This window comes from Myxine glutinosa, chromosome 7 (genome assembly GCF_964187855.1).
Source record: "Myxine glutinosa chromosome 7, kmMyxGlut1.1, whole genome shotgun sequence".
Classification (NCBI taxonomy): Eukaryota; Metazoa; Chordata; class Myxini; order Myxiniformes; family Myxinidae; genus Myxine; species Myxine glutinosa.
In genome coordinates this window covers 97,943,743-97,960,473 of record NC_136267.1, presented here as the reverse complement: position 1 = coordinate 97,960,473, position 16,731 = coordinate 97,943,743, and the positions used below count along the sequence as shown (strand labels likewise).

The window sequence follows — 16,731 nt, the reverse complement described above, 5'->3', positions numbered from 1 at the left end:
CGTACATCAAATCATCTTGAAATTTTGCACACTTGTTACACTTCATTGCCTCTACTATAATATAAAGTTTCACGTCGATCAATGAAGCGGCTCAAGAGATATAAATTTTTAAATATTTTTGTTTAATTAAATTTATCTGCCAAACCATGTCACCTATCGCAAATTCCAAAAGGTCATTTTAGTAGATTGATATGCTGAACACATCTGTGAAGTTTCCCCTCGATAGGATCAAAAATGAGGGAGGAGCTAGGTTTTAAAAGTGTATGCTTAAAAACGTCATAACTCTGAAAACATGTGACGCATGATGTCATGCTTCCTGACTTTTTTGTTCGTCATGGGCATGCGATTCGGCCTGCAAAGGTTGGCCTCGATCTGTTCAGTCGTTTTGGAGAAAATTGGATTTTAGTGGTTTTTCAGGCTTTTCACTCAAAACAATATGGCGGCAGAACCACGTGACCTACGACGTCATTGTAATATTATTTCTGCATCAATTTATACCGAGAAGATGCTCAAGAAATTGCATCCTGATCGGATAAAGCTTTTACTCGTCGAATTATGACATCATAACGGCGGCACCTATGACGTCATCATTCACATTTGTTATTCCGCATGGAGAGTTCTTTGCAATGAGACCTGTCTCAATTATTTCTGTGTAGCGGTTTTTGAGATATAGAGGTGCAACGTTTTTTGGTTTTTCCAAGATGGCGCCTGTACCACATGACATGTGACGTCATAATATTCACTAAATTATTCTACAGGAGGAGGCCCTCCAATGGTGAAAATTTCATGTCAATCGGACCAACGGTTGCCGAGAAAATGAATTTAAAAAATGCTGACACGGCACACACTTTACTTTACTGAAATGCAGCCACACATGTACGTACGTATGTACGTACCCGAATGCTTAACCCTGCCTTTCGCTTCGCGAGCGCAGGGTAATAAACATAATAAAAAACATAATAAACATAATAAAAACAACCTTTGTACATTTTGATATCGGCATGTCTGGAAATAGTAATGTGTATAATTTGCAGAAACAAAAGTTTTTCATGATTGCTGTTTAATTCCTTTGTTTAAGATGGCGCCCACTAAACAACTGTGGGAGCGTATGTTTGCGGTTCTACGGGGTGGCACGCTGTATGTGTATGAAGACGCAGCACAAACTGGGCCACCTCAAGCAACACTTCCTCTGCAGGGTTCCCCCACAGATGTATTCTCCAGTGATTCGAGGTGTCAGCACATCTTGCAGATCTCAACTGGTGGAGTACAATATTTGCTCCAAGCACCTGACCGTGGTGAACTACTTGCCTGGATCCAGGCCATCCAACAGTGTAGTGACAACACAGTAAGCATTTTTTTGTCTTGTCTGTCACATATAATCACTGCTCTTTCTTATTTGACAAGTCTCTATAAGTAATTCTCATCTTGCTCTTTCATTATTGCCTTCTTCTTACATTACTGACACTATAAAGATCGATTCATGGTTGCAAAAAGGGGGGAAACGGTAAAGTAGGGGGATCTGTGTATCCTAACAATGTCGCAAAACAACACAACTAGTACTACATAGCTATAGGGATAGCTGCAAAAGATTTCCTGATTAAAGTATATTTGAAGCATTTAAAATATGTATAAGGTATTTTCGCCTGAAAATAGGTGGGTGGGGAAGGGACATACAGTGCATTCAGAAAGTATTCAGACCCCTTCCCTTTTTCCCCATTTTGTTATGTTGCAGCCTTATGCTAAAATCGTTTAAATTCATGTTTTCCCTCATCAATCTACACTCAACACCCCATAATGACAAAGAGAAAACAGGATTTTAGAAAGTTTTGCAAATTTATTAAAAAGAAAAAACTGAAATATCACATTGACATAAGTATTCAGATCTTTTGCTATGACACTTGAAATTTAGCTCAGGTGCCTCCCATTTCTCTTGATCATCTTTGAGATGTTTCTACACCTTGATTGGAGTCCACCTGTGGTAAATTCAATTGGTTGGACATGATTTGGAAAGGTGCACACCTGTCCATATAAGGTCTCACAGCTGACAATGCATATCAGAGCGAAGATCAAGCCATGAGGTCGAAGGAACTGCCTGCAGAGCTCAGAGACAGGATTGTGTCGAGGCACAGATCTGGGGAATCCTACAAAAAAAATTCTGCTGCATTGAAGGTTCCCAAGAGCACAGTGGCCTCCATAATTCTTAAATGGAAGAAGTTTGGAACAACCAGGACTCTTCCTAGAGCTGGCCGCCCGACCAAACTGAGCAATCGGGGGAGAAGGGCCTTGGTAAGAGAGGTGACCAAGAACCCGATGGTCACTCTGCCTGAGCTCCAGAGATCCTGTGTGGAGATGGGAGAAACTTCCAGAAGGACAACCATCACTGCAACACTCCACCGATCTGGGCTTTATGGCAGAGTGGCCAGACGGAAGCCTCTCCTCAGTGAAAGACACATGAAAGCCCACATAATCTTGTTTCTCACAGTCTGAGAGTCCTTTAGGTGCTTTTTTGCAAACTCCAAGCCGGGAAAATGGCCTTAAAATGCCTGTTGTGTTGTGTGGTGTGCAGTGTCTGTCTTGTCTTGTCACTCAACTACTCCCTCAAACTTTTGTGAAATCGTACCAAACTTCTGGTATGCACCTATCTCTCCCGTGTATGTGTCCTAAGGGTCTTATTTTTTTGAAAATTGTAGAAAATCTTTTTTTATTATTTTTTGAAAAAAAATTTGAATTCTTTTTTTTCCCCAATTTAAATATTCAACTTGAATTTTTTATGAAATGTAATATCACATATATTACAAATACATTTGTGCAAAATAATTGTTTGTATTTTGATTGGTGCAAACCATGACAAAACAGCAACTCAGGTCCAGTCATCTATCAATATATCTTCATATGTAGGCAGTGTCTGTATTGTCACTGAACTACTCCCTCAAACTTTTGTTTCCTTGGTTGTGAAGTGTTTTTAAATGACGTGGTGGTGAGGTGTTTTGAATCACATGGTGGTGAGGCGTTTTGAATTACATAGTGGTTAGGTGTTTTGAATTACGTGGTGGTGAGGTGTTTTGAATTATGTGGTAGTGAAATGTTTTGAATTACGTGGTGGTGAGGTGTTTTGAATTATGTGGTGGTGAGGTGTTTTGAATTACGTGGTGGTGAGGTGTTTTGAATTACGTGGTGGTGAGGTGTTTTGAATTATGTGGTGGTGAGGTGTTTTGAATTACGTGGTGGTGAGGTGTATTGAATTACGTTTTTGGGCTTCTCACCCAAGTTCAATAAGCTTCAATAAGCGTCTTTGGGCTTCTTGAAAATCGCTATATAAAATAAATGTATTATTATTATTATTATTACGTGGTGGTGAGGTGTATTGAATTACGCGGTGGTGAGGTGTTTTGAATTACGTGGTGGTGAGGTGTTTTAAATTATATGGTTGTGAGGTGTTTTGAATTACATGGTGGTGAGGTGTATTGAATTATGTGGTGGTGAGGTGTATTGAATTACATGGTGGTGAGTTGTATTAAATTATGTGGTGGTGAGGTGTATTGAATTACGTGGTGGTGAGGTGTATTGAATTACGTGGTGGTGAGGTGTTTTAAATTATATGGTTGTGAGGTGTTTTGAATTACGTGGTGGTGAGGAGTATTGAATTGCGTGGTGGTGAGGCGTATTGAATTACGCAGTGGTCAGGTGTATTGAATTACATGGTGTTGAGGTGTATTGAATTACGCAGTGGTCAGGTGTATTGAATTACGCCAAGGTGAGGTGTATTGAATTACGCGGTAGTGAGGCGTATTGAATTACGTGGTGGTGAGGTGTATTGAATTACGTGGTGGTGAGGCTTATTGAATTACGCGGTAGTGAGGCTTATTGAATTACGTGGTGGTGAGGCGTATTGAATTACGCCATGGTGAGGTGTATTGAATTACGTGGTGGTGAGGCGTATTGAATTACGCCATGGTGAGGTGTTTTGAATTACTTGGTGGTGAGGTGTATTGAATTATGTGGTGGTGAAGTGTATTGAATTACATGGTGGTGAGTTGTATTGAATTACGTGGTGGTGAGGAGTATTGAATTACGTGGTGGTGAGGCGTATTGAATTACGCGGTGGTGAGGTGTATTGAATTACATGGTGGTGAGGTGTATTGAATTACGCGGTAGTGAGGCGTATTGAATTACGTGGTGGTGAGGCGTATTGAATTACGCAGTGGTGAGGTGCATTGAATTACGTGGTGGTGAGGCGTATTGAATTACGCGGTGGTGAGGTGTATTGAATTACATGGTGGTGAGGTGTATTGAATTACGCAGTGGTCAGGTGTATTGAATTACGCCATGGTGAGGTGTATTGAATTACGCGGTGGTGAGGTGTATTGAATTACGTGGTAGTGAGGCGTATTGAATTACGTGGTGGTGAGGCGTATTGAATTACGCGGTGGTGAGGTGTATTGAATTACGCGGTAGTGAGGCGTATTGAATTACGTGGTGGTGAGGCGTATTGAATTACGCCATGGTGAGGTGTATTGAATTACGCGGTGGTTAGGTGTATTGAATTACGCGGTAGTGAGGCGTATTGAATTACGTGGTGGTGAGGCGTATTGAATTACGCGGTGGTGAGGTGTATTGAATTACGTGGTGGTGAGGCGTATTGAATTACGCCGTGGTGAGGTGTATTGAATTACGCGGTGGTGAGGTGTATTTAATTACATGGTGGTGAGGTGTATTGAATTACGCGGTGGTGAGGCGTATTGAATTACGCGGTGGTGAGGTGTATTGTATTACATGGTGGTGAGGTGTATTGAATTACGCAGTGGTGAGGTGTATTGAATTACGCAGTGGTGAGGTGTATTGAATTACGCGGTGGTGAGGTGTATTGAATTACGCGGTGGTGAGGTGTATTTAATTACATGGTGGTGAGGTGTATTGAATTACATGGTGGTGAGGTGTATTGAATTACATGGTGGTGAGGTGTATTGAATTACATGGTGGTGAGGTGTATTGAATTACATGGTGGTGAGGTGTATTGAATTACGCAGTGGTGAGGTGTATTGAATTACGCGGTGGTGAGGTGTATTGAATTACGCGGTGGTGAGGCGTATTGAATTACGCGGTGGTGAGGTGTATTGAATTACATGGTGGTGAGGTGTATTGAATTACGCAGTGGTGAGGTGTATTGAATTACGCAGTGGTGAGGTGTATTGAATTACGCCGTGGTGAGGTGTATTGAATTACGCGGTGGTGAGGTGTATTGAATTACGCGTTAGTGAGGCGTATTGAATTACGTGGTGGTGAGGTGTATTGAATGACGTGGTGGTGAGGTGTATTGAATTACGCGGTGGTGAGGTGTATTGAATTACGTGGTGGTGAGGCGTATTGAATTACGTGGTGGTGAGGTGTATTGAATTACGTGTCTGTGAGGTGTATTGAATTACGCGGTGGTGAGGTGTATTGAATTACGTGGTGGTGAGGTGTTTTTAAATCACGTGGCTGTGAGGTGTTTTTAATTTCGTGTTTCGTAGCTGTGAAGTGTTTTCAATTTCGTGGTGGTGAGGTGTTTTTAAATCACGTGTCTGTGAGGTGTTTTTAATTTTGTGGTGGTGAGGTGTTTTTAAATCACGTGGCTGTGAGGTGTTTTTAATTTTGTGGTGGTGGTGTTTTTAAATCACGTGGCTGTGAGGTGTTTTTAATTTCGTGGTGGTGAGGTGTTTTTAATTTCGTGGTGGTGAGTTGTTTTGAATTACTTGGTGGTGAGGTAAAGTATTTAACACACAACACAACACAACAATTCAGGTACAGTCATTATCCTCAGCTAAAATAAGCCTGCTCCTCAGTAACGACGCGTGGTGAGGCGAGCCAAGCGAGTATATATTATACTCAAAGGCAAAAGTTATTGTGACACACGAACAACAAACAGAATCAGTGTTAAACTTTTACTGCCGCGAATGAAATGTTATTACATGGAAAGACAAATGTTTCAAGGTATGGTAACGATCAACAGTCCATAAGAACAACGCACCTGGCATATGCAAATGAGCCACAACACAAGAGGGGGTTCACAAGCAAGTTCACACGGTCAGTAGCGAGTGTGTCCACCTTGTGCATTGATGCAGGCCTGGCACCTTCGCCTCATTGAGGCCACTACACGTCGAAGAAAGTCCTGGGGAAGATCATTCCATATCCGAGGAAGGATTTGGCGGAGTTCCTGCAGCGTTGTTGGAGGATTCGGATGACGTCGTAAACGTCACTCCATTTCATCCCAGACGTGTTCAATGGGTGACAAATCAGGGGATCTTGCAGGGTAACATCCAGGGTCCAGGATCCAGGATCCAGGGTAACACATTAACATTGTACTGATTAAGAACCATTTCCCCGAGGCGTGGCATGTCGAACTTGTTCCAGAACGATGAATAGAGGTGTTTTTCTGACTTCTGCACTTCTTAAGACTGCATTGAGTGGAAATGATAAGCGTCTGGTTGTCTGGCCTTTTAAAGTGAACATTGCTGGCCATTTTTCTCGAATATGTCATGCTTCTTGCAAATTTCGTGCAATTCGAACAACAACTGCTTGGTTGCATTTCTTCGACCATTTTAACACACTCTTTCTCTGGTTCAAATCCAAAAATTCATTCACAAGATTACCAATGAAAAAATTCCATGTCACACTAACTTTTGCCTCTGAGTATATATATATATACAGTCACGTGAAAAAGTAAGTACACCCCATGTAAACTTTTGACTTTTTCAACATATTTCAACATACAGCTATTTGATCTTCATTTCAACAATATTGATAGATAAAGATGATATAATATAACAAATATCATGAAACATTTACATTTTGTAGTCTATTGTAAAAAAAAAAAAAACACCTTTAGAGGCCATTTTTCCCCGCAAAGCGGGGGTTGGCCTTTTTCGGGAACCGTGGTTGTTGTTTTTTTTTTTTTGGTCCCCTTTTTGAAGCAATGTTTTATGGCCGGGTGCCCTTCCTGACGCCAGCCCTTTTTGCCACCTTTAGCGACAAACAGGGAATTACCAGTGAACTGGTACTCAATTAGCCGACCTCGGAAGGATGACAGGCTGAGTCAACCCCCCTGGTGTTAATTCAGCGATCGACCGGGATTTGAGCCCAGGATCCTAGGATCCTAAGCCGGCATCCTAGCCGCTAGCCCAACACCAGGGTGTTCATTGCATAATTGTATAATTATACAATGTATAATTCAGTCAATTGTATAATTTAAATAAACATAAATGCAAATTTTGCATGTGGAAAAAGTAAGTACACCCCTACATTTATCACTACTTCAAATACCTAAAATTAGAATCAGGTGCACCAGCTCAGGTGCAAATGCTTAGAACATCATCAGAGAGGATCCTGGAGGAACCTGTCTTATTTAAACCTCAGACATTTCGTTTGGTTTGCTCTTTGTTTAGTTGTTGAAGTGTGCGGCGTCACCATGCCTAGATCAAAAGAGCTCCCTGAGGCCTTCAGAAAGAAGGTTATAGATGTCTACGAGTCTGGGAAGGGATTTAAAAAGATCTCCAAACAATTTGAAATCAATCATTCGACTTTCCGGAAGATCATCTACAAGTGGAGAAGATTCCAAACAACTGCCAACTTGTTCAGGCCACGCCGCCCCAGCAAGTTCAGCCCGAGAGCGGACTGCAAGATGCTGAAAGAAGTCTCTAAGAACCCCAGAATGTCATCACGGGACATACAGGTAGCTCATGCCACTGTTGATGTCAAAGTGCACGAGTCTACCATTAGAAAGAGGCTGCACAAATTTGATCTACATGGGAGGTGTGCCAGGAGGAAACCTTTGCTGTCCAGAAAGAACATCAGGGCAAGACTAAAGTTTGCCAATGAACACCTCGGCAAAGACCAGCACTTCTGGAACAATGTGCTCTGGACAGATGAGTCAAAGGTAGAGCTATTTGGCCACAGTACCAGAAGACATGTTTGGCAAAAACCAAAGACAGCATTTGACCACAAGAACCTGATACCAACTGTAAAGCATGGTGGTGGAAATATTATTGTTTGGGGCAGCTTTGCTGCATCAGGGCCTGGGCAGCTCACCATCATAGAATCCACTATGAATTCTTCATTGTACCAGAGGGTGCTTGAGGATAATGTGAGGCCATCTGTCGGAAAGTTGAAGCTCAACCGAAGGTGGACCTTGCAACATGACAATGACCCTAAACATACCAGTAAATCCACCAAGGAATGGCTGAAAAGAAAGAAATGAAGGGTTCTGGAATGGCCAAGTCAAAGCCCGGATCTAAATCCCATCGAGATGTTGTGGGGGGGATTTGAAACGAGCTGTGCATGCAAGAAACCCCTCAAACATCGCACAGCTGAAAGAATTCTGCATGGAGGAGTGGGCAAAAATTTCTCACAGTCGATGTCAGAGACTGGTAGACAGTTATAAGAAACGCCTACTTGAGGTTGTTTCTGCCAAAGGGGGCAACACCACCTATTAGAGCCAAGGGTGTACTTACTTTTTCCACATGCGAAATTTGCATTTATGTTTATTTAAATTATACAATGGACTACAAAATGTAAATGTTTCATGATATTTGTTATATTATATCACCTTTATCTATCAATATTGTTGAAATGAAGATCAAATAGCTGTATGTTGAAATATGTTGAAAAAGTCAAAACTTTACATGGGGTGTACCTCTTTTTCATGTGACTGTATATATACGTATATATATATGTAGATATTAGTAGTCTATCTTATACATTCTTCCTCCCCTCCCCTCTCCCCCCTCTTTCTTTCTCTCTTTCTCGCTTTGTCTCTGTCTTTTTCTCCCTGGCTTTTGTTTCTCTTGCTTCATCTCGATTCTTGCCAATCTCACTGTCCCTTCCCACCATTTATGTGTGTGGGCTCAGTCGTTATGCACGACTGCACGACCAGCACACCTGTTGCTCAATCCATACTGGGAGTGAGATGGGGCGGGCTAGCAGGCAGTCCGAATGCCAACATTTCAAGTGATGTTATCTTGATGAGACGTAAAATGAAGGGTTTTTTCCGGGTTAAGGTTACGCAAACCTGGAAGAGATTACGGGTTTTTTTTTGTTAATAAGCCTCTGAAAATTGGCTTCTGAGTTGTGGAGACTGGGTAATAATGGTGAGTGTTATGGGCAGGCCGGTCTTTGCCCTGACCCTATGACATCAGGAGAAAGATAATTTTTAATCCACACTAACTGCTGTAAAATTATGAAACTGTGTTCTTGCGGTCATTTTTCCTTGTCAATAAAGAAGTCATTCGCAAAAATGAATGGTGTTTAGAAATGTCACATTATAACAATGATAAGAGTGAACTTTGTTGGATATACTTGCGTATGATGAGGCAGAACCAGACTTTTTGAATTACTATGTCTATGGATTAGATTTAGCCCTGACATATTACTTTCATGGTGGAACGGATAATCTCAATGAGATGCCTCTACCGATTATATGTTAGAACAATGGAATGAGTTTTTTTACTTTTTAAATATTTGTGTATGTACTTTTTAAAGACAATTGCATTATATTATTATTCCTTTTTTATTAAAACAAGACCAAAAGTCCAACAGCGGTGAAGCTGGAGTTTGTTTGATACTTTAGTTGAAGAGGATAGAATGACCTTGGTAGCGATACCAGTTTGCAAATAATGGAAGTATTAAATTTTTTTGAAGTACATTTAGTCTCTAAGCTGTCTGTTACCATGGAAGTGAAGAGATTGCATTGAGACACTGGTTTATTCTATGTTTCGAGTCAACAATAAACCAACCATACACCACTTCGATTTAGTCACTTTGCAGTCACGACAAATGGATTGCAGTGTTATGATTATATTTACTATATTGTTATTATTAACGTTATTATTATTACAAAAACGATGTTACTGTATTAATAAACCTGGGCTAATTTTTCCGAAGCGGCCTGAAGGTGAGACATGACGGCATGAGGCATAAGGCCCATACGTACTGTGTCGTTGGAAGACCCATAATGCCGATGCTTTCGATATTTGATGGTCATTGTAACAATCGGTTTGTTTGTGTTTCACACTGAATGAAAATGTAAAAGTAGAGCATGGCGATTGTGATATATGACAGGTTCGACGATATGTTCGGCCTGAATGGCACAGGAATCAAAATGGTGGTGTGTGGAGTCTGCTGTCTTACACCGTAATGACATCACAGACATAATCATATCACATCACCCCTGTTTGGTGACCAGACGTTCAGCTCTGATTGGTGTACGTTTGTGAGGGACATACTGTACATATGGACAGACAAATCCTATTCTAGATGACTTTGCCGGTTGGGCCATGCTGTAAAATCTTCTTTTTTTTCACCTGATTTGTTTTGTCCCATTATTCTGTACAAAAATGTTCATAATAGTTCAGATGATCACAAGAGTTTTGTGTTTTCACTTTGTTTTTGTTGTTAGTTTTGATCCTGCTTCCAAGGCTTAAAACATTAAATCCTTAGAAAAATGAATATTACAGGGCTGTTTACAAAGTTCCGTTACCCTCTGCACAGAACTTGATAAATGAATACAATGCGCACAAAATAGGTATAAATGTAAATTATGAATTAAAGTCGTTTTGAATATCATCCATTACATAGTCTTTCCTAACTGAGGTCGTTTGTAAGCCCATACGCTCAGTACTGCACGTTCTTCCACAGCAAATAATTACGTTGGTCTGCCATTTTATTCTCGCAGGGATCACAGTCTCATCCAACAACACTTCTCACACATGCAGCATACACCTTTCCCTTCAGCTTCAACGACACTCCCCTCCTCGTCAGCATGCCACTCAGTTCCCGAAACTTCTTCCTTGCACATCTCACTCGAGCAACCGTTGCCAAGTCTGATCCACCTTCTCCATTCAGCATGTCTCCTAGGTAGCAAAATGTTTTCACACCTTCCAGCTTCATGCCATCTCCAAGATCCAACTCAACGTTTCCTCCACCTGCAGCTCCCTCTGTGCACTCCTCACACTTGAATGTAGCTGCCACACTGGTTAATGACCCCCACAGACCACTACATTTTTGATGAACCCACTCAGCGCACATTGTACATTGAATGGAGTTCACTCTGACACCCTTCCTGCACACAGCACACGGCCACTTCCCAGTTCTTTCCACCTCACCACATGCTTTACCACTTGCCATCACCTCTGTTTTTCTGATGTTCACCTTCAGACCTTTTGTCTCCATACATTCCTTCCACTTGTTCATCTTCTCCATCAGTCCATCCATACTTTTTGCAATCAACACCAGATCATCTGCATACAACAACTCCCACGGCAAACCCTCCTTTACATTCCGAGCCAGCACCTCCATCTGAGCTACAAATAGTAGTGGACTTAGTACCGACCCCTGATACACTCCCACCTTCACCTCAAACTCACCACTGTTCCCGTCCTTTGTCCTTACAGGTGTGCGCGCTCTTTCGTATATTGCTATCACTACTCTGATCAAACATTCCTCCACTCCTAACTTCCTCAATGCCCATGTCACTACTTCGCGTGGAACCCTATCAAATGCTTTCTCAGGATCAACAAACCCAAGAAACAACTTCTTCCTCTTCTCCGTGTACTTCTCCTGCAACTGCCTTACAATAAATAGCGCGTCTGTCGTTCCTCTTCCTGGCATAAATCCAAACTGCATTTCGTCGATCTTCACTTTCTTCCTTATCCTCCTCTCCAACACCCTTTCCAATACCTTCATTCCATGCTCCAATAACTTTATCACTCGATATGAGCCACATTCCAGAGGGTCACCTTTCCCCTTGTATAGAGGGAGGAGGGTACTCAGTTCCCAATCCACTGGAATGCGGCTTTCTTTCACCACCAGATTACAGATCCCTGTCATTCTCTTCACACCCCAACTTCCCGCTGCCTTCAACACATCTCCCACAACTCCCGTCGGCCCTCCCGCTTGTCTACTCTTCATTGCTTTTATCGCTTCCTCCACTTCCTTCTCAGTTATCTTCTCTGCCGGTCCTAAAACTGGGTTACTCTCTATGTTGCCATCCCATTCATTCTCTGCATTCAACAGCATTTCCATAGATCTCTTCAATCTTCCTTTAAATCCATCTGGGTCCACAATGATTTGTCCCACTTCATCCTTCAAGCAACTCACCCCCATCACATCACACCTCTCTTTCGCTATCTGCTTTGCAATCCTGAATACCGTTCTCTGACGCTCTTCCGAATCCAAGCGTTCTCCAAACATTTTCCTGCATGCCTTCTGCGCCTTTGCTACCACTTTCTTTGCAGCCTTCTTGGCTGCCTTATAACTTTCATGCTCTGCTTTTTCTGCCCCCGCACCCTTCGCCTTCTGCCACTCCTTGAACTTCTTCCTCTTCTCATCAATCCTCTTTCCAACTTCATCATCCCACCACCATGTTTCCGAATGCCTCGGTGGTCCTTTAGTCCATCCACATACCTCACCAACGGCTCCAAACAGACTATCTTACATTGACATCCAACCACTTTCAAGCTCAACCACATCATCCTCTGCCATACTCAGCCTCTCTTTTAATGCCTCCCTCACTGTCACCTCTTTCAACCTCCACACCTTCATTCTCGATTGGTACTTCACCTGCCGAGCTCTCCTCGCACTTTTCACCCTTATGTCGCAGACAACCAAGTGGTGCTGTGAAACAGCCTCCTCCCCCGGGATCACCTTTGTGTCCCGAAGGTGCCCCCTATCTCGCCTATGCACCATCAGGTAGTCAACGGTTGTCGTCGACCCACCTGGCGTGTATGTAGCAAGCTTATTATCCTCTTTCTGGATCTGAGTATTACAAATCAACAAACCAGCTCCATCAGCAAACTCCAAAATCCTTTCACCTTCTCCATTCCTCACACCATATGCCGTAACCCCCATGAACTCCCTCAAAACCGTCCATACTCCTTCCCACATGACCATTTAGGTCTCCTCTTACCACAACAACTTCATCATCTTTCACGTTTTCCATCAGCTTCTTTATCGCACACCAGAACCTGACCCTCTCTTCATCGCTCCTACCGACCTGCGGAGCATATCCCGAGATGACATTCACCAAGAGCTTTCCAATCATCATTTTCACAATCATCAACCTTTCACTCACTCTCGCCACACTCACCACACTGTCTACACACTCCTCAGAAAACAGGACACCAACACCATGCATGCCTTCCGGGGCACCCTTGCCACATAAACTTGTATTTCTGTCCCTGCCTACCCTTCACCATTCTCACACCACTTCCCTTCCATCTCGTCTCCTGCACACAACAAATGTCCACTCTTCTGCTGACCAATACTTCCACCACCTCTCCTGATCTCCCTGTCATTGTCCCTACATTCCATGTCCCAAATCTCAGAAACCGATCTCCACATCAGGCATCAGACGTTTCGTCGTCATAAATGGAGTGATTTCCACCCTTGCTTCGATCGGGTTCCCTATAAGAGAAAGGTCTCATACCTATAAGAGAAAAGGCTTACATTTATTATTTAAGCTTAACATTTTAACATCAACATTAACATGAACATACAGTCAACCTTCGTTAATCCAGACTACTTTGTTCCCAGCACCCAATGTCGGATTAGCGAGATTGTTAGACAAACGATTTTGCAGATTAGAGGGATAAAATGAATGGTGGAAATGTGTTCCTGGATGTTTTGGTCGGATAGCGAGCTTTCCGGATTAAATGTGGTCAGATTAACGAGGGTTGACTATACAGTCACATGAAAAAGTAAGTACACCCCATGTAAAGTTTTGACTTTTTCAACATATTTCAACATACAGCTATTTTATCTTCATTTCAACAATATTGATAGATAAAGGTGATATAATATAACAAATATCATGAAACATTTACATTTTGTAGTCCATTGTATAATTTAAATAAATATAAATGCAAATTTCGCATGTGGAAAAAGTAAGTACAGGGCCTATCTCATTGGCCTGGAGACTAGGTGGCGACCTGGTGGCGACTCGAGTCTCCGCTGGTTGCGGAGACGTCTCCGCGACGTCTCCTGGAGACTAGCCGGGTCTCCGGGAAGTCGCGGGAAATTCAAACATGTTCGATTTTTCGGCGACGTCGCGGAGACTAATTTTGTCCGCGACTGGGGAGACGTCTCCGCGACGTCTCCGCCAACTGCTGGAGACCAAGGAGACTGAGGAGACGTTGCGGCGACGTTGCGGCGACGATGCGGCGACGTCTCCGCGACGCTGCTTGACGCTGCTTGACCCACTTTAGAGACCACGTGACTGAGCGCGTGCTGGCATCATCGAGACGCCTTCACTCCTGGTCCAAGTCAGGTACAGGATCCGGTCAAGGTCTTCATCATTTGGTACTTGTTCCTGCTACTGCTGCTGCTCCTTGTACTGCCTTGGAAGAGGCCCCACCATCTTGTCTTGCCAGGGGACAGCTCCAACTCCAGAGTAGTACTGTCCTTCCACCATGCCACCCAAGGGCAGTGGGGGCCGGAAGGGCAAGAAGAAGGAGGATGAAGCAGTTGTAGCAGCTTCAGCGCAGTTTGTGGATGCTGAGGCAGCAGTTGATGCTAGAGAAGATGAGGAACATGGTTCCAGCTGCGATCCGACTAGAAAACAATATGATTGGAAAGAGGGGCATCAAGAGGCAATGGCTGACGTCTGGGAGGATCATCCGGAATTTTACGATAAATCGTATGCAAGATACAAAGATAACCAATACAAGAAAGCAGCGGTTGAAACCTTCCTTGTTGATATGCAGAACATCTTCGAGGAGATCAAGAAGCCCCTACCTACATGTGAGTGTATATTTAAATTGCATTGAATTTATATTTAATTGCATTAAAATAAATACGTACATGCAAAAATATGTAAAAAATGTAGCGAAAGGAGTAGTGATGAATATCATCGCCCTGGCGTAGACGTCGCCCTGGCGTCGCCTTGGTGAGAGCGCAAGCCATTTTTTGGTCTCCCGAGTCGCCCGAGTTGCCCGAGTTGCCGCGACTGATCAGTCGCGGCAGTCACGGCGACGTCTCCGCCAATGAGATAGGCCCTTAAACCCCTACATTTATCACTACTTCAAATACCTAAAATTAGAATCAGGTGCATCAGCTCAGGTGCAAATGATTAGAACATCGTTAGAGAGGATCTTGGAGGAACTTGTCTTATTTAAACCTCAGACATTTAGTTTGGTTTGCTCTTTGTTGTTGAAGTGTGCGGCGTCACCATGTCTAGATCAAAAGAGCTCTCTGTGGCCTTCAGAAAGAAGGCTATAGATGCCTACGAGTCTGGGAAGGGATTTAAAAACATCTCCAAACAATTTGAAATCAATCATTCGACTGTCCGGAAGATCATCTACAAGTGGAGAAGATTCCAAACAACTGCCAACTTGTTCAGGCCAGGCCGCCCCAGCAAGTTCAGCCCGAGAGCAGACCGCAAGATGCTGAAAGAAGTCTCTAAGAACCCCCAGAATGTCATCACGGGACCTACAGGTAGCTCTTGCCACTGTTGATGTCAAAGTGCACGAGTCTACCATTGGAAAGAGGCTGTACAAATTTGATCTACATGGGAGGTGTGCCAGGAGAAAACCTTTGCTCTCCAGAAAGAACATCATGGCGAGACTAAAGTTTGCCAATGAACACCTCGGCAAAGACCAGCACTTCTGGAACAATGTGCTCTGGACAGATGAGTCAAAGGTAGAGCTATTTGGCCACAGTACCCGAAGACATGTTTGGCGAAAACCAAAGACAGCATTTGACCACAAGAACCTGATACCAACTGTAAAGCATGGTGGTGGAAATATTATGGTTTGGGGCAGCTTTGCTGCATCAGGGCCTGGGCAGCGCACCATCATAGAATCCACTATTAATTCTTCATTGTACCAGAGGGTGCTTGAGGATAATGTGAGGCCCTCTGTCGGAAAGTTGAAGCTCAACCGAAGGCGGACCTTGCAACATGACAATGACCCTAAACATACCAGTAAATCCGCCAAGGAATGGTTGAAAAGAAAGAAATGGAGGGTTGTGGAATGGCCAAGTCAAAGCCCGGATCTAAATCCCATCGAGATGTTGTGGGGGGATTTGAAACGAGCTGTGCATGCAAGAAACCCCTCAAACATCGCACAGCTGAAAGAATTCTGCATGGAGGAGTGGGCAAAAATTTCTCCCAGTCGATGTCAGAGACTGGTAGACAGTTATAAGAAACACCTACTTGAGGTTGTTTCTGCCAAAGTGGGCAATACCACCTATTAGAGCCAAGGGTGTACTTACTTTTTCCACATGCGAAATTTGCATTTATGTTTATTTAAATTATACAATGGACTACAAAATGTAAATGTTTCATGATATTTGTTATATTATATCACCTTTATCTATCAATATTGTTGAAATGAAGATCAAATAGCTGTATGTTGAAATGTGTTGAAACAGTCAAAATTTTCATGGGGTGTACTTACTTTTTCACGTGACTGTATATACGAAACATACCAGAGTAGATGATGATTGGTGAGGGGGGGTTGGTGGGGGGGGGGGCAACTGGACTTTATAACCACACCCTGCACATTAATAATTACATTTTGTTTGTGATTAATAGTTTGAAGGTTGGTGGCATCTGTAACTCAACTTAGTTGATTGGACCATAGAGAGGTCTTTGGCATGAAATTTGGTATTGTGCACACAATTACCTATTTTTTTAAATGACAAAAAATCTTTATCATCTACAAGCTAGTACACAAGCTCGGAGATCGAACATCTTAACGCTCC

The 16,731-nt window shown here is 42.9% G+C and overlaps 1 protein-coding gene across 6 annotated transcripts in view; it reads left to right on the top strand.

Annotated features, from left to right (window-relative positions):
- LOC137431455 (rho GTPase-activating protein 21) overlaps positions 1–16,731 on the top strand; it is a 111,603-nt gene that overhangs the window by 26,679 nt on the left and 68,193 nt on the right. For all 6 annotated transcript variants that reach the window (XR_010985274.2, XR_010985272.2, XM_068122789.2 and 3 more), the window contains one exon: positions 1,079–1,345. Coding sequence is in view for 4 of the 6 variants with exons in the window: in XM_068122789.2 (XP_067978890.2) it covers positions 1,079–1,345 (267 nt within the window). In the remaining 2 variants the exon portion in view is untranslated. The remainder of the gene's footprint in view (positions 1–1,078; positions 1,346–16,731) is intronic.